Below are 18,648 nucleotides of genomic sequence, written 5' to 3'. Positions count from 1 at the left end.
ACTGATTAGGCACCCTTCTAGAACTAGCCAAGGTGACCTCTCACCTGGGTGATGGCAGGTATGCAGGGTGTCCTGGGAGGCAACTCCCCGAGTTATGTCTGGCTTCTCATTTTCTGGAACTTTCCCTCTAAGCAGGAAGCTGAAGCTCTAGGGTACCGAATTCTGATGAAGGGAGGTGGGAGGAGGTTGCAGAGGCAGAGCAAGCATTTATAGTGTACCTACTGCATACATGGACTGCTTTTACAGATAGGGGTCCCATCAGTCCAGGCCAGCACCCTAAGCTTCTAGGTCCCCTATACTATTTCCACCCCAGATCCTCCCCTTTCTGCTCCCCCATACCCCTTGCCCCCAAAGCCCACACTCTGCCTCACCTTTCAGACAGGAGGGCTTCAGTCCCATGGTGTCACCTCTGCAGGCCTGTGAAGAGAGGAGAGCACTCAGAGCGGGTGGGGGATGTCATCATAACGGCCACACGTGGCCAGACCCCTACATAGCCAGATGGGCACACAACAGGAAGTAGTGGCGGAAGAAGCCGGCTGTGAGGTCAGAGTGCCTGCTGACCACATCTGGGCTTGTGCTGCGGGCAGAAGGCTGCTGTACAGGAAAGTTCAGGTGAGGCTGGTCAGGCTCCTTAACTTTTAGGGGCCACAGGACAGTGGTCAGCTTCATAGAGGGAAGGCCCACAGGCTGTGGAGCAGATGAGACCTACCGTGGCAGGTAACCTTCCTAACATAACCTCTCCCCTGCTGAGCTTCAAGGTTTCTAATCATTTGTCCTCAGTGTCTACCTCATTCATTTATTGTGGTGCTGGGGACCGAACCCAGGACCTTGTGCACAGCAGGTGTATCCATTGTTCCACTGAGCCACAGCCCAGCCCCCTGTCCCCTCAATACAGATCCGTGGGATAGATTGAGCCATAACAGGCTGTGCCCCTGGTCTTTAGAGCATTAGAACAGGTCTCACCCACATTCTCCTGACTTTCCTACCACTCTTGCTTTAGAACTCGAGAGATGGCTCAGTGGTTAAGAGCACTGTCTGCTCTTCCAGAGGTCCTGAGTTCAATTCCCAGCAACCACATGGTGGCTCACAACCATCTATAATGTGATCTGATGCCCTCTTCTGGCCAGCAGGTGTACTTACAAATGGAGTGTTTATATACATAAAATAAATAAATATGTAAATCACTCCAAAACACACTCATGGGTTTTCCAAGTTGAGCAGGAGTGAGGGAAGGCTCACCCACTGTATGACACAGGACACAGTCAAGGCTATGGGAAGAGACTCAGGAAGTGGGCGGTGAGGGTTTCTGTGTGCCTTGGAGATCAGTGTCCATCAGGGGTGACTTTGACACCCAGCTTTCAAAAGGTCAGAAGTCATGATATGCACCTCATAGAGGGCAGGCTCCAAAGCCAAGTGCACTGGTGCATACCTGTAATCCCAGTACTCTGAGAGGCAGAGGCAGGCAGATCTCTGTGAGTTTGAGGCCATCCTGGTCTATAAAGCAAGTCCAGGACAGCCAAGGCTACACAGAAAAACCTGTCTCCAAAAATAAATAAATAAATAAATAAATAAAAATAAACCAAACCAAAAACAAAGGGCAGGCTCCAGTCTATGTCTGGGGGAGACTGGGTCACACAAACCCAGAGCTGCTGAAGGACAGAGTGACAGGCCCCATGCTGAAGGCAGGATGTCTGCGTCCTGTGTGGGACACAGGTATCCTCTGTGATTCAGTGCAGACTTGCGACTGGCCTGGGCTGGGCCTCTTCGCTTCCTCCTTTGGAATCTTGGCTACTTTAGCTATAGTCCTGATTGTGTCATTAGCTGTTGTGAATGGAAGAATGCATAGTAAGTAGGCAGTTGGGCTGGGAGCCCCCCTGGCCATGGTCTCTGCCCAGTCACCTCTGCCAAGAGAGACTGAGTCACAGTGCCACTTCGCCCCACCTCCTTAACAAAGCCCTCCTTTAAGGACCAGGCTGGGCAGGAGAAGTCAGAAGGGAGGAATGTGACCGTTGGCTAGGCGTGTGAACCTCAGAGCCTGGGGGAGGCTGGGCAGGGCAACCTGGTCTCTTAGCTGTTTTCCAAGCTCTCGCACAGAGCTGCTTCCTGCCTTGGACATGCTGGGCACACCCACATCTGGGTTTCTTCCTTCTTTAGGAAAGTCACTTTATTTGTGTGGCAGGATTAGAGTTCTTTCAATTCCAGCCACAGCAACATGCTGAGAAACAGATGCTAGCCTTGGGGTACCTCCCTACCCCCACACCCCCAAGGCCAGGCTGCCAACCTGAGAGTCGCAGGGAAGCTAGAGAGGTCAAGAGCCACCAAAACCCCACCTGGGGCTAGTCCCAGCTTCCCAGCGGGTTACTGCCTGCTCTGGGCCACTTGGTGACAGACACCCCATGCTTTACTTGGCCTCTTACAGACCATTAAAAACACCTTCTAAACAATAAAACCTACAGAGCAAGAAAGTGTCCATGGTGCAACTCCTATATTGTGCTGTGAGGAAACGTACTACCATGTTTCCTGAAGTAGTCAAGATTGTACATGGAGGGGGAAGATGGCGGGGGGGGGGGGAGGGGGGGAGGTAGCTCAGTGGTTAAGAGCATTTATTTCTCTTGCAGAGGACCTGGCCTCTGTTCCCAGCACCCCATGGTAGCTCACAATCACCTGTAACTCCAGCTGCTTGGGATCCAACAACCTCCAAGGGCACCAGATATGTATATGGGGCAATGCAATATAGATGCAAGCGAAACACATACGAATAAATTTAATTTTTTTTTTTCTGGATTGAACACAGGGACAGAGAGATGGGTACTGTGACCTTGGTGGCTACTATCGGGAGACGACGGCTGTGTGGGGCCTGGGAGGATGACACTCAAAGTGGGTTTCTCTTTAGTGGGTTGTCCTCTATCAGTATCTAGGGTGGGTTCATTTCCCATGATTCTATAGGCCTGGCTAAACTTACCCTGCCCCAAGATGAAAGCCATCCCCTGCTGCCTTGGGGCTAACACCTGGACTTTTCTACCTTCCTGCCTCAGTTTTCTGCCTTTAAAATGGGGACAAGAAGAGGCTCTGGGTAAAGGGCTGGTGTGAGCGTGAAAACAGCCAGCGCAGGTCTGGCACAGGCCTACTGCTGGCTCAGCGACCTCAGCCCAGGAGGAGGACAAGTTGCTTTTTAAGTCTCCCGAGTGACCTACGCCTCCCTAGGGGACACACACTCCTGCCTGGTGTGTGCCCACCAGCTGAGCCCTTCCAGGGACAGATTAGACACAGCTTTCCAAGGCCTCGGGGGCTGGTAAAGGGATTAAGTCTTTCCATAAATACACAAGTCTCTTTCCAGTGCAGAGGACTGGGACCCGGGCAAGGAGGACCAGGACAGGACCAGGCTATGTTGTGTCCTGGGTGGGAAAAAGGCTGTGGACAGGTAAGAGGTGTTCTGCTGGCGGCACAACCAGGACTTCCTGGAAGTGTCTCAGACTGAGAGAGACATCAGAGTCTGCAACTCAGGAGAAGCCATGTGGGACTCAGTTTCCTCATCTGCAAAACAGGGCGTGTTCTAACAGTTCTATCCTACATTGCGGCCAGAAGTCCTTCCTGCCCTCAGAGTCCCCAAGGGGAGCTGCGGGTCCTCTTTTTAATAAGCGCCCTCCCCAGATCTGCCGAGCCCAGTCCTGCCAAGAGAAGTGCCTGCTTCGAGCGGGTCGCCCTTTGCGGTTGCGAAGCTGCTTTGATGTACTAGGCGCCCCTAAGCGAGGCAGCTCATCAATAATACATTCGAAACACTTGGAGGGAAGCGGTTTCTCTCGAGGCGTCCTGCCCCCACCCCGCTCGCTCGAGTGCTCGGCAACCTGACAGCCAGGCCGGGTGCATAGCGGGGCCTGAGGCTGCCACGCGCGGGACACGCCCCCGCCCGATGTCAGACACGCTGCCACAGGGGGCCCAAGCTGAGCAGCGAAGTCCGTGGGAAGTTGTGGGACGCCTGGGGCTAAAGGGTCCTCCATCACTCTGGGGTCCCCACTGCCTTAGGGTCTCCATAGGCCACCCCTCCCCCGTCTCCACCCTACCCGTGGTCCCTACCCTCCTGGGTTCCGCAACCTGGGTCTCCACCGTCCCGGGGTCCCCACCCCGGGGTCCCCACCGTCCCAGGTATCCACGAGGGGTCCTGGGTCCCTCCCCACGTCTCAGATCTCCAAAGGCCAGGTCCCAGTGCGTCCGCCGTGGCGCGCACGGCACGCGCACACTCACCGCTTCCTGGGGCGCGCTGTGCGCGGACGCTGGCAACCGTGAGGGACACCAGGCGACGCGCCTGCAGCCGAGGGCCGCGGGGGTCATGGCCCGGCCTACTCTCTCAGCAGCGGCGCTTGCCTCGGCCCCCGCCCGGCACCTGGAGGGCGGTGCCGCTCAGGCCGCTCCGCCCCACAGCCCGCCCAGGGCGCAGCCATAACCCCTGCCCGGCGCGCCTCCTTGCCCGCCTCCCCCACCCAAGCCGTGCTCTCTGCACCCCGGAAAGTTTGGGCATTGGCTGGCTGTCCTCAGTTCTGTGGAGAGGAAAGGGGTGTCCGGGTCCGCCTCCTGTGCAGAGACGTAGAAGGAACGCCCCCAACTCGTCGCTGCTTTTGGGAGGTTCAGGTGGCGTTGTGACCCGCGGGCTTCCCTGCTACTGGGTTCTGGCATTTTAACTGGCCACGTGCCTCCGCCTGCCACAGCTGGCAGAGGATTTGAGGATGCAGACTAAAAGGACTCGGGCTGTCGCCTTCGGACTCTGTATATCACAGTTTCTTTTGTACTATTTGAGATAGGGTCTCTTGTAGCCCACCCGGGCTGTCCTCGAACTGATCCTCTGGCCTCTCTCTCCCAAGTGCTGGGATTATGAGCATGGGGCAATGCCTAGTCTTCTTTGTTTTTGTGTTTCCGATGCCAGGGATATGACATGGTTTTCCCATCCCCCTCTTCCACAAGTCCAGCAAGCGTTCACCACTCACTGAGCAACGCACCCACACATTTTCAACACCCAGGTGTGGCTCCCAGGCCTTATGTCTTAACGACTTTCTCAGAGGGCCTTCCTCGAAGTCCCCTCCCTCCCTCACCTGCCCAGCTCAGTTCTTTGCTATAAGCCTGCAGTGTCCACTCTCCAAGCCCCAGGTCTCCACACCCTTGTGCTGTGATTATGAGGGAAAACAGTCCAGGACAGTGGAGTGGAATTCCTGAGGTAGACGCACAGGCATTCATGTTCCTACTGTGACCCATCACTAAAAAATGCACTGAGGACTCAGCCCCTGGCTTTGTTAAGGCCAAAGTGATAGGAAGTTAATCATATATTCTTTAGAATTCCAACAGAAGTGGGCAGGTGGGTGGGATCGTCCAGGATCGTCCATGTCCCACCTTCCCCTCAGACACGATGGGACCTGCCCCAGCTTGAGCCCTCAGGAAGGTCTTGATGTGATGTGGGCATTCCTGGGCAAACACCGTGCTCCTGCCTGCCGTACCTGTCTCCAGGCGTGGACCAGGATGAGCAGAAGTGCTCAGGATCTGGCACAGGGTATTTGTCTTGGTCCCCAGCAGCACAGCATCTTTCATCACTTCCCCCAGGGCAGGGAGGGAACGCTTTCACATACACATCTCTGCCTATCTGATGAACATTTGCCTCCCCCTGACCCCCCGACTTTCTTAGGGGCTCCCTGGTGCCTCCCAAGAGTCGACCACATGACCCTTACTTGTACATCGTCTTCCACAAATCCCAGCAGACTGCTTCCTGAGCTGTCAGTGGTCCTATGTCTAGGTTCTGCCCTCTGGAGCAACTAGGGCAGGTGACAAAGGAGGTATGGGAGCCCCTAGGCAGAGCAGCCAGAGTCCTTGAGTTCCTGTTCTGGATGGTGAAGGACCCGCATAGCCCAACGCAGGTGCTGGCAGAAGTCAGTTTGTCTCCCTGCTTCAAGTTCCCCCAGAGGTTGGGTTTGTTCTTTCCCATGAGTACTGATCTAGTGCCAACAAGGCAAGGGGCCTTGATGTCCCCATGAGACCCCCTCAAGGGTACATGGCTGTTCTCCTTAACCACATTGTTGGGGACCTGAGCTTAGGAGAGTCACAGACCACAGAGCAAGTAGAGCTTCTGGGATGAACATTTCCAGTTCTGAGCTGTCCTGAGAAAAACAGCAGCCATTCTGGAAGTGGAGAGGGGGGAGTGGACAGAGAGGAGGCGGGGCAATGCTCCTGTCACCTGCTGTACTGAGTTGGGGGCTCCTCCTCACAGCCTCTGAGAACTTGGACCTGAGACTCATAGGCCATGGCTTCTCTTACCCTCACCATCCCCCCTCTCCCCAGTGAGGCCCTTTGCTCCCTCCACCACCACTGGACGCCGGTAGCACCAAAACTACCTCTGGACTCAGAAAAAACCCTTAGCTGAGAGCCCCTGAGTATTTTCCAGGGGGCTCTCAGAGCCATAAGCTGCAGGAATCACTTGGGGGAGCTCAAAATAAGATAGCATGGCTGTGGGTATGGTTCATTTGGTAGCACACTTGCCTAGTGTGCATGAGACCCTGGGTTCCGTCACCAGAACCCGATAAACTGAGATCCCACCATGCTGGAGTGAAGACAAGAGGATCATCAAGCTCATCCTTGGCTACATCTCAAGTTCAAAGTCAGCCTAGGCTACAAGACAAAGTCTCAGGAAAAGAAAAAGTAAGTGAAAACAATGGGGTAGTGTCTTCAACCTTATCCACCCTGGAGTCTGACTTAGCTGGTCCAGGCAAGGCTAGAAAGAGGAATCACCCAGTGACAGCGGACCACAAGGGAGACCTAAAAATCTAGTGTCAAGAGCCCATCTGGTGGGCTGGAGAGATGACACAGAGGTTAAGAGCACCCCCTGCTCCTCCAGAGGTCCTGAGTTCCATTCTCAGCAACCACGTGGTGGCTCACAACCATCCATAATATGATCTGATCTGATGCCCTCTTCTGGCCTGCAGATGTACGTGCAGGCAGAGCACTGTGTACATAATAATAAATAAATCTTGGGAGGAAAAAGCCTATCTGGGGCTGGAGAGATGGCACAGAGGTTAAGAGCACTGATTGCTCTTCCAGAGGACCCAAGTTCAATTTCCAGCAACCATATGGTGGCTCACCACCATCTATAATGAGATCTGATGCTCTCTTCTGGCCTTCCACTGTACATGCAGGCAGAGCACTGTATACATAATAATAAATAAATCTTAAAAAAAAAAAAGGCCCATCAGGCACCAGTCTTGGTGGTGCATACCTGTAAGGGGAGTACGAGGGGAGGCAGAAGCAGGTGGATCTCTGTGAGTTCAAGGCCAGCCTGGTCTACAAAGAGAGTCCAGGACAGCCAAGGCTACATAGAGAAACCCTGCCTCAAAACAAAACAAAACAAAAAAGAGCCCATCTGGCAGCCAGACTGGACCATGTACTGAGGTGCATGGCTGATTTTGTGGTAGGGTGGTATCGGAAGCTTCTGGAAGGGATGCTGGGTTCTGGAGAAGGAGAGTCACTTGCAGTGGGAAACAACTGCAGGGACATTGAAGATTGAGTGGTACCTGAGAAGCCATCTCAGATTCATCTGGAGCTTTAGGGCAGGGCAGAGGCCAGGCTGGGTATCCTTGGTGTGGTCCTGGGTGGATGGCTGGGAAATCAGGTCCCCTTTGAGCTCTGGGACTCCTTCCATCTGCATGAGGAGTGGGGCAGTTGGTCCCCACCACCCTCTCATCCCCAAGGATTCAATGCCTCAGGAGTCATTTCCTGTATGCCCTTCTACATGATCCAAGTACTTTCTGTGTCAGGCGCATCCACCCTTCTTGGCATTAGACTCTGGGGACCAAGGAGAGCAAGGAACAAGCTCTGGTGGTCCTACAGGCTGGGTGGGGCTGTCATGGTAGAAAGGGCAGACTAGAAAAAGGCTGAGAAAGTTCTGTTGTCTGTCCAGGACAGGAAGGAGGAAGAGTGGGAGCTGGGGCGCTGCTGCCTCCCACAGGCCATTTCTCCTCCTCCCTCTGCCCCTCTCTGTTTAGTTCCTTGCTGCGGTGGAGCCCCATCCTGTACTCTACCTGCTCCTCTGGTAGCCCAGAAACGCAGGCAGGCTGACTGCTCTGCTGGCATTGGACACTCAGCATGAGGTGCAGGGTCCGGCTTGCACATGCCAGCAGTCCCCTGCAGGGGCATAAGTGGGAGGGTGAAGGAAGGTCTGCATTGCCACCAACTGACTTGGGCTAAAGCCCTTGCGCCCCCATAGCTGGATGCAGCCTCAGGAAGCTGCTCAGGCTTTCTCAGACACAAGGATCAGGCATAATTTTTGATTCTGAGTAGTGCCCTACCTAGCCCAGGCTGGCCCCAAACTCTCTATGTAGTTAAGGCTGGCCTCAAACTCCTCACCCTCCTGCTGCTATCTTCTAAGTGGTAAGATTAAAGATGTTTGTTAAAATGTCTGGGTTTTTTTTTCTTTTTTAAAAAATAAATGAACAGGGCGTCATGGTGCACGACTTTAATCCCAATACTTGGGAGGCAGAGGCAGGCGGATCTCTGAGTTAGAGGCCAGTAGACATTTTCTTAGTCAGTGATTGGTGGGGCCTGGCCCAGCCCATTGTGAATGGGGAAACCCCTGGGCTGGCGGTCCTGGGTTCTGTAAGAAAGCAGGCTGAGGAACCTGTGATGAGCAAGCCATGTACGCAACACTTCCTAGCACTCAAGAGGTGAAGGCCAAAGTTCAATCTTCAGCTACAAAGTGAGTTCAAGGCTAGCCTGGGATACATAAGACCCTGTCTCAAAAACAAAACAACAGCAAAACCAAAACCAACAAACCAACCAAGCAACCAAACAAAACAGGACCTCAAAAGAGGGAAAGCCATAGACTCGATGGCCAGGTCCTCATAATGAAATCTATAGAAGATGCCACTTTTGTGGCACATGAAAAGGGGCCAGGGAAGTGGCTGAGAGGGTAACATGCCTGCCCTGTTGGGGAGAGAACGAGACAGGAGTCCTGGCCAGCTAGTCTAGCCAATTGGTGAACTCTGGGTTCAGTGAGAGTCCTTGTCTCAAAGAACTAAGATGGAGAGTAATAGTGGAAGACACTCAATATTGACCTCTGGCCTCTACTTGCATGTATGTACAGGTGTGTGTGTGAGCATGCTCAGATCAGGCAGCTCACAACTGTCTGATTCAGCTCCAAGGGGTCAGGTGTCTCTAGCCACCACAGGCACCAGCATTCACATGTATATATCCACATGTGGACATATACACACACAGAGAACTTAAAATAATAAAAATGATTTTTTTTTTTTAAGGAGAGGTGGGAACCTGGCATGGTGGCACACACCTTTAATCCCAGCACTCCTGAGGCAGAGTCAGGTGGATCTCTGAGTTCGAGGCCAGCCTGGTCTATAAAGCAAGTCCAGGACAGCCAGGGCTGGTGCACAGTCTGGAGGTTCAGGTGGGGATGGGGGTGGGGTGGGGGTGGGGAGGAGAGGCTGGGAAGGGAGGACGTGGGGAGGGCAAGTCATGATCAGAACACACTGTATGGGAAACTCTTATTTTTTCCCCCCCCAATTGTAAGGAAACAAAAAGAGGAGAAGCCACGGGCTGGGAGTCAGTACTTGCAGATCATCTGTCTGATAAAGGGCATGTGCCAGAATATATAAAGAACTCTCACAATTGAAAAACAAGACGGAGGAGCTGGAGAGCTGGGTTAGTGGTTAAGAGCAGTTATTACTCTTCAAGAGGACCGGAGTTTGATTCCCAGCACTCATATCAGGAGGCTGACAACTGCCTGTAACTCTGTCTCCAGGGGACCTGACACCTCTGGCCTCTTGGCTTGCACCCACGTTCGTGTGCCACACACATACACAGACATGAAGACATAGGATTTTTTTACAAAGGCAAACACCCAATAAAACCCTAGGCTGTAAGGATGGCTCAGTGTGTAACGCACCCCCCCCCCCAAGCAAGCACAAGGACCAGACTGCAGAGTGCCTTCAGCATACAGGAGACCTTGGGTTCTATCTCCTGTACCCCAAGCCCCACCCCAACAGCAGCAACAGCAAATAAGGTGAAAGATTTAGGAGACCCGACTTGCAGGAGCAGACTCAGGTGGCAGCAGGGGATCGGCTCCACACACAGTGAGGACACATGGCTCAGAGCCATCCTGTGGGACACAATACTAACACGCATCAGTTGGCCACAGAATAGGGATGATGGGCGCCCAGCACTTAGGTGCTGGTGGTGGTGGGGCACAAAGAACAGCCATTTTAATCCAGCCTGGGCTATGTGAGAAAACCCTGTTTTTAAAAAGGGTCAGAATAAAGGCCAGAAATATGGCTCAGTGGGTAGAGGCCCTGACTACAAAGTCTGATTACCTGAGTTCTATCCCCAGTTAACACATGGTGGAAGGAGAAAACTGACTCCCCAAAGTTGTTCTCTGACCTTCATGTGCACGCTGTAGCATGCGTGTGCCAACATACCACACATGAACACATGTGCAGAGAAGAGGGAAAAAAGACATTTGGTGAGGCGGGACCGAGGAGCCACATGACAGGGGGAGTTGTCCTGGAGGAAGAATGTGATCTCAGCATGTCCAAATCCCAAACATCTCGTCTTGAGACCAGCAGGAACAGGACTCCTCCCTCCCTGGCCTCGGCCTGCATGTCCTGGCCCAAGTAGCCCTTATGACTCCCACCTCTGAGGTAGTCATGTAGCCTGGTGGCCAGGTCATAGGTTAAACTTCCCTCTCCCTATAAGGTCCTGTCCAGCAAGCACTTGGAATTTCTCTTTGTGCAAATAAGGGATATTCCCAGCACCTTGGCCCTGGCCAGTGATGTACACTCACCCTAAAAGCCTCTACCCACTCCCCAAAGGTTTAAATAGCCTTTGTTCTTCCAACTAAACAAGCTACTCACTCAGTGAAGCTGTCTCTGGAGAGTCTGCTCTTGTCCCATTCTCGTCCCGCTCAGTCACCTGAGGACTGGTCACACTCAGTCATTCCCACCTCGCTTTCTCAGGCCACTAGTCTGATTTCGGGTGATCATGCAGCCATTGAGGGGAGTGGGAGCAGAGCTGGAATGACCAATGTGGAAGTTGTTGCTGGGAACCTGGTGCAATCTCTTGGGAACCAGTTTTGCAGATTCTTCAAGAGTCAAAAGTTTGCTTATCAGCAGGTCCTTCTACACTTCTAGTCTCTACCAAAGAGAACGCCGCCCACAGTGACTCGCATTGTGTGCTTGTGTAACATGCTTACATTAGCTTAGAATAGCGAGACGGTGGTGGCGCATGCCTTTAATCCCAGCACTCGGGAGGCAGAGGCAGGTGGGTCGCTGTGAGTTTGAGGCCAGCCTGGTCTACAAAGCTAGTCCAGGACAGCCAAGGCTACACAGAGAAACCCTACCTCGAAAAAACCAACCAACCAACCAACCAACCAACCAATAGCTTAGAATAGAAACAACAGCCAGGGTCCATCCAAGCACTGGAGTACTGTCCCAGTTTGCTCCTGTTGCTGTGAGAGAACACAGACCAAAAGCAACTGGGGGAAGGAAGGGTTTCTTTCACTTTATAGTTTCTAGCCCATCGGTGAGGAAAATGCAGGCAGGGGCTGAGGCAGAGACCATGGAGGGTGCTGCTTACTGCTAACAAGCTCTCCATGGCTTGTTCAGCCTGCTTTCTTATACCACCCAGGAGCATCAGCCTTAGAAGTGGCACCACCCACATCATCAAGAAAATGTCCCATAGGCCAATCTGATGGAGGTAACTCCTCACCTGAGGGTCCCTTTTCCCAGACGTGTCAAGTTGCTAACCATGATGAGCTATCACAAGTGTCTATTGAGCAGCAATGGAGGGAGGACTGGGTTTCTGACACTGCCCTGCACGCAGACCTCAAAACATACTGCCCAGTCGGTATGGAGTATGCCCATGATCCCCACTCTGGGATTAGAGACAAGATCTCAAGTCCAAAGCCAGCCTAGGCTACATAAAAAGACTTTGTCTCCCAAACCGAAGCAGAACAACCCTTCCTGCACCCCTAGACCCACAGTGCACAGGGAAAGAAGCCAGAGGCAAAAGCCTACACAATATGTGATTCCACTGACAGGAAGCGCTCAGAACAGGCAAATCCAGAGACGGAAATCGGATTAGTGGTTGCCAGGGCTGCAGGTGGACCAAGGAAGGGCTGCAAGTGGGCTGAGAGGACCTTCAGTTTACTGACGTGATTGAATTGTGCACTTACAGTGGGTGGCTTTAAGGTATAAAAGTTACTCTTGCATAATCGAACCATACCCACCAAGGTCATCAGAGCCTCCAGCAGGGCTCCGAGGAGGAGGCAGGAGGGCCCAGTGGGTGCCGAGCAGGAGGAGGAGAGAAAGGGAGAGAAACAGAAGCTGCTCTGGAGTGGGTGCAGAGATGGCATGAGGGGGAAAGGTAAAGGCAGGGATACCCATGGCTCTTAGGCACTAAGGTCATCATCACAGGGTCACTGTGATTCAGGGCACATGTCCTCTTCCTCCTTCTCCTCCTCCTTCTTCCTCCTATCTCTGTCTCTCTCTGTCTCTCTGTCTCTCTGTCTCTGTCTCTCTCTGTCTCTCTCTCTGTCTCTCTCTCTCTCTCTCTCTCTCTCTCTCTCTCTGCTCTCTCCTTCACTACAGACACTCCTATACTACAGTCCCAACTGTCCTGGACTCTTTGTAGACCAGGCTGGCCTCGAACTCACAGAGATGCGCCTACCTCTGCCTCTTGAGTGCTGGGATTAAAAGCGTGTGTCAACATGTCCAGCCTCAGACATGGCTTTTTACACCTCTCTAATTAAATGTTGGCTCTTTGGGGAAGGGGGTGTTGGCAGCTAGCGTGAAGGTCAGGCAAGCCTTCTACCTCTGAAGACCACTAGGCCAGCAGGACAGAGCCCTAACATAGACAAGGAGTTAAGGAGGAGGGTAAGATGTAAAAGATGGGAATCTCAAGGCTAGCATGCCAGGAGGCCAGGCTGGCAGACCCCAGGCAGAAGAATAGGCAATGAGAGCTATGGCCGAGGTCAGTGGTAGGTGGACAGCAGGCGGGCAGGGTCATAGCCAGGGATTTGGACCCTGCATAGCCACTGCAGTGTTAGCAGGTTCACACGCTGCCTGGATGTACACACGAGATGAGTAATAGGTCTGGAAATACGGTGTGGTGTGTGCTGACTTAGAGGGGAGCTCTCAGGAGCTATAACATGTCCCCGTGGAGAGCCAGCCACACACGCCTGCATTCCCAGCACCCAGAAGATGGGGAGGGTGCAGGAAAATGATGACAGGAGGACCAGTAGTTCAAGGTCATCCTCAGCTACACAGCGAATTTGAGGCCAGCCTAGGCTACATGAGATCCTGTCTAGAAAAAAGTTCCCACGGGCACAGAGTCCTGACCTTCACACACACCAGCCAAGGACTCTGCACTCACACACCCATTTCTTTGTTTTGTACTTGGTTTGTTTTGAGTACATACGTCTCTTTCTGTATTTTTCTTTGCGCTGAAGTGAAATTCATATCAAATAAAGTCAAGGGGCCATTGAGTTGCCTCTGCAGGTAAAGGTGCCTACCATACCTTCCACGCAATGTGCACTCAATCCCTGGCACCCACACATAGATGGAAAAAACTGACCTTCATGTGCCTTATGACCTCTACACGCACACTGATGCCCACACCTAGATAGGTACACACACACTACACAATAAGCAGATGTAGATTTAAGTCAATGGTTTTAAGGGTGAAAAATCCCCGAGTTGAAGGAACAAAGCAATACCTACCCTACTGCTACAAGAAAGAGTGGCAATGCTCTCTCTTTCCCACTGTGGAAGGTCCCGAGTGAGGAGCCTCAGGTCAGAATAAAGCGTGACTGTCCCTCTGTCACCTCCTCACCTCAGGAGGATGTGGCTCTGCTTCATCTCTGTGCGGGTGTGAAGCTGTTCTGGAAACTTCCACCAGGTGCAGCACTTGCTGGCTTCCACCTGTACCCCCTTCTGCACCCTAAAACTCAGGGCACGCTATTCACCCCAAGATCAGTTGGAAGCACAAGAAACCACAGTTCTACAGTTGAGAAAAGTGTCAAATAGAAAAGCCACTGAAGTTTGTCCGGGAGACTGTGCTCTCCTGTCATCACGCCCTGTCTCCCTGATGTCAGTACGCTCAAAAGCAAAATGGAGACATGTGCACTCGCATGAAGGTATGTGCACGCGATGAAGAAAGCCACACCGAACTAATTCCAGACGCCGCTCACACTCGCTTCAAATCAAGGGTAAAGGATGTTCTATGACAAATGGTATTTGAAGGTTGGATGTGGTAGGCTCTGTGGCGGGACTTCCCGAAGCAAGGGGTTTAGCAGTCCCAGCTTGGTGGGGTGAGACTGGGGTGAGGCCAGCTGAGGAAGTGACTCTCTGATAGGCTCCTGTGTGGGTGTGAGTGGTGATGGGATCTGTCCCGCCCACTGGGTGTGGTGGGACCTGGCTCCTGTGTCTCCTTCAGCCCACAGAATCCTCTGTGAGTTACTGTACCCACACTGCTCAAGTCAGAATCTGGGAAATTTTGAGCTGTTGTGACAGAGATCAGAGCCCTGCCAACTAAGAGGAAGTGGTGTTCGCAGGTTGTCTTCCTGCTCATACGCCAAGGTTTCCTTGAAAGACAGTGATGTCATCTTTCACCTGTCCACACCTCCACAGACAACCAGTGGCAAGAAGGCCTCGAAGGTTCCAAGCCCAGGCCAGAGCTTTTATCCAGCCCAGCGCATCTGGGGACATCTTGGGAGGCTGTGGACCAGTGAGCTCTGGGTACAAATCTACAAATGCTGCCAGGCCCTATGGCCAGGACTGTCATGGCGACTACTCAGGAGTTTGAGGCAGGAGGATGGTGGAGTTCAAGGCCTGCCTAGGCTAAAGAGTTCAAAGTTAGAGTGGGTTTGACTTAGCCACATTCTGTCTCAAAATAAAAAGTGAAAAGGGGGCAGGGGACACAGTTTAGTGTTAGAACACTGCCTTGAGGCCCTCAGTTCTAGAAGAAGAAATAGAACAGGGCAGGTTTCTCTTCTTAGACCAGGCCTGATGGTGGGTGGGGCTTGGTGCTCCCAGACCTGAGCTGTACAAAGTACTTTGTTCCAGATTCTGGTCAGGAGCGTGGGCAACTTCATATGTTCCCAATTCAGTGTGTGTGTGTGTGTGTGTGTGTGTGTGTGTGTGTGTGTGTGTGTGTGTGTGTGTATGTATTCCATTCCCAGGAAGACTGGGTGCCAGCCCAGACCTTAGCTGGCCCAGCAGCTTCAAAGCAGGAACCATGGTGTACAGACATTGCCTGCCCTGGCCTGGGAACCGTGCCCAGGGACGACCACAGGGCTGGCATTTTCCTCCCTGAGAACTCAAGAGTGATGGCTGCACCTCTCCACAGAGCAGTTCTGTCCTGTAGGCTCTGAGCCAGCACACTGGGAACAGTGCCGGGAGGGTGAGGGTGTCACACACAACAGCAAATGTGGGGAGTAGGGAACCCAGGACAGGAGGTGCTCGTGACTTAGGCTGCTGGGCACAGGCTCAGCCTCCGGCTCCCTGCCCCCTCACAGGGCTACTGCGCTTGAGGCTTCCTGGGGTGTGAGAAGGGGGAGAGGAGAGGCTCCCATCCCTCATTACGACACAAGCCTAGGAGTCTGAGAACAAAGATGAAGCTGCGGGGCCTTGGCCATTCTGCACTTCAGGTGACTGGCACTTGCTCAGCCATCTATCCACCTGTCCATCCATCCACTGTCTGTGAGACTTTCCTTGGGTCCCTGCTGTGACTGTGGTGCATCGGGCAGTTTGGCCCCTACCTTGTCACCTGGTGGCTGGGCACAGCTCTTGGCCATGTAGGGGTTTGTGGGATAACTTTGAGGAATTTTCACACTGTAGCCACCAACTTGCCAAACCGAAAGTGTGTGGCCCGGGCAATAGGCAGAGGCCTCACAGGTGAGGCAGTGGATGGGGCAGCTCTTTGCTGCTTGCCTGCATCTGGGAAGCTCTTCCCTGGCAATGCGGTAGCTTTGTATACACGTATACCACCCCCCTAAACAATCAATCGATCAATCAGTCAGTCTATTGTGTCAGAAGGCCCAAATCTGGGGCATACTAGGCTGATGTCTGGGTGTCCTCTTTGATTTCCTGTGCTTAGGAAGACATTTGGTTGGTTGTTTTTTGAGACACACCAAAAGCTCTTGTTTTTGACATGGTCCTATATAGCTCAGGCTGACCTTGTACTTGAGGCAGCCCTCCTGCGGCAGCCTCCCAAGTGCTAGGACTAGAGGTATATGTGACTTACGCCAGCTGGAGAATGAACCAAGGGCTTTGTGAATGTTGAATGGACCCTCTACCAAGTGAGCTACACGCACAAGCCCCTTGTTGCTTTGTTTTGCTTTTGAAAAAGGGTCTCGCTCTTTGTAGACTGGCCTGTAACTCATCACACAGCCCAGGCTGGGAGCAATCCTCCTACTTTCAGCCTCCTGAATGCTGAGATGACAAGTGTAAGCTACCATGCCCAGCTTGAGAATTATTTTAAAGCTTACAGATGCTAAATCATCCCTGCCCCCCTGCACCTGGTACCAGTGGCCTCTTGGGAGTCAGAGGTGGCTGCACTGATTGCTGGCAGGTCTTCTGGGCTTGTTCCTGATGTGGACATGCCTATGTGTGGATGCCCAGAAAGCCGCTTCTGACCGGGAGGCCCCAGCACTGAGGGCTGCCAGCTCACTGTAGTGATGCACTGATACTGTCTCAGCTGGTAGCACCTTTGTCCTGTCTTCCAACTAGAAAGACATTCAGAGAGCCCTCCCCCCCCCCCCCCCCCGCACAGGCTGTCTGGAAGGGAGTGAGCCCTGTGGTAAGGAAGCCCCTGGCTGCCTCAGCTGGAGAGGAATTCAGAAGGCCTCTGAGGTAAGGGTTCATCTCCAGGAGCAAATAGAGGCAGTGCGAGAAATGGCCACGCCACCTCCCCCACAGAGCTCTGCCAGCCAGCAGTGAAAAGAAATGATTTCCTTCCTCACCGAGGCTCTCATGAACTTCAGGCAGGAGGAAAGCAGGCAGAGATCACAGCAGGCAAAGCCAAGAAGACCATAGCATGGCAGGCCCCTCTTCCACCCGCGAGGATGGATGTGTAGTCTTTAAAATAATCCAACATGGGTGGTCGCGATGGCTTAACAGACAGAGGTACTGGCCCTCAAGCCTGATGCCGAGTTTGATCCCTGGACCCGAGTGATAGAAGGAGAGAACCAAGTCCTACAAATTGCTCTGAACTTCCACAAGTGCATTGTGGCATTCCCAACACACACACACACACACACACACACACACACACACACACACACACACACACATACACACACACACATGTGTGCCTGGAGACAAGAGCAAGTCAAAAACCCTAAAGGCTGAAGATAGGTCCTCTGCACACCTTCTAGGATTTCCCCCAACCCCCAGACCCGTCTCTGTCCCTCCTACCTGTTGGCACAGGAACTCAGTGGCCGTCTTTAGTCTCAGGAGATTTGTTCAGGTTGGGGACAGTCACTCGCTCTTCTGTGGTGGCCATCTGGCCTTGGGCTGCTTCCCGTCCCTCCTGTTCCATGTGGACTAAATGCCTGGCCTTTGCAGAGAAGGCAAATTATCCCTAAGCCCAGGCCTTGTGTGTGCCCTGTGGCGTTCAAAGCTTTAATCTCCTTCCTTTGGATTCCCTTGACTGGCCTGGGGTGGGCCAATGGGAGCTCAAGCAGAAAACAGGGGTGAGTGGGGGAGGAAGAGGGAAGGGGAAGCTGTTTCTGGGTGTCTGTACCCCCCCCAAAGGTAGGTGTGAGTATTTTGAATGATTCTAGAGGTGACACTGGACCACAGGGCAGGTTTTAGGTTTACACACAGCCTGAGGGCACAAAGTGTAGAGCCTGGAGTGGTGGGTGACAGAGCTCCGTTCTAGGCATGTATCTGTCCCTGAGCCACACCCAGGCCTGCTCGGGCGGGGAGGGGCGGGCGGGTTGTCTGAGCTGGTTGGTTTGTACAGGACAGCCTGACTTCAGACTTCTGAGGCAGCAGCGTACAGCATGAGTCCTGCTCTCCCAGGAATGCCCTCCCCAAGGCCCGTCATCACTAGAGGACCCGTGAGTACCAGGGCTCACACTGGGGACAAAGCCACAGAACTTGCCATGCATGTGGTCGGCGGGGGACTGGTTCCAGTGAAGGGCTGTGGGGCGGCAGGACTGCCCTGGAAAAGGGAGTCCGGGTGCTGTAGGTGCTCTAATGAGACCATGTCACTCTCAGCGAGGGCACAGCTAGAACCTTGTTGATACTCTCTCTCCATGCTCCTGGTACCAGGATGCTCGGTAGAGCAGCCAACCACAGAGGCTGTCCCCAAACCTGTTCCCAGAAGGGCCCTGGGCCTTGGGCTTTGAGAATGAAGGCAGCAATGTTAAAACACTCCCCTCCTACCTCCAAGGAGACAGACTGCTGCTGTAAGGTGCACAAGGACCCTTGCAGGCTAAGGGAGCCAGCCTGGTATACTGGGCTGCTGAGAAAGATCCCTCAGGCCTTGGGTCTGTAGTATAACTGCAGGTCAAACTGAGGTGCCTCTAGTTCCCAACTCTGCGTTGCCAAGAGCCTCAGCTGGGGAACACACACCCCTTCAGTGGCTTATCCTGAGCTTAGGTTT

The 18,648-nt window shown here is 53.2% G+C and overlaps 1 protein-coding gene across 2 annotated transcripts in view; it reads right to left on the bottom strand.

The window, feature by feature from the left end:
- The window catches only part of LOC311582882 (uncharacterized protein C16orf74 homolog), a 25,982-nt gene extending 21,517 nt beyond the window's left edge, over positions 1–4,465 (bottom strand). Inside the window, exons 1-2 of one of the 2 annotated variants that reach the window (XM_084756177.1) lie at positions 4,243–4,465; positions 372–417 (exon numbers count right to left, since the gene is read on the bottom strand). In XM_084756177.1, the coding sequence (XP_084612303.1) occupies positions 372–417; positions 4,243–4,329 (133 nt within the window). In that variant the 5' untranslated portion in view covers positions 4,330–4,465. The remainder of the gene's footprint in view (positions 1–371; positions 418–4,242) is intronic. The other variant, XM_084756178.1, reaches the window with a different exon arrangement.
- Between the last annotated feature and the right edge of the window lie 14,183 nt (positions 4,466–18,648).

This window comes from Acomys minous, assembly GCF_964271855.1.
Source record: "Acomys minous genome assembly, chromosome: 14".
In the NCBI taxonomy this organism is placed as follows: Eukaryota; Metazoa; Chordata; class Mammalia; order Rodentia; family Muridae; genus Acomys; species Acomys minous.
This window is presented reverse-complemented; position numbering and strand designations above follow the sequence as displayed.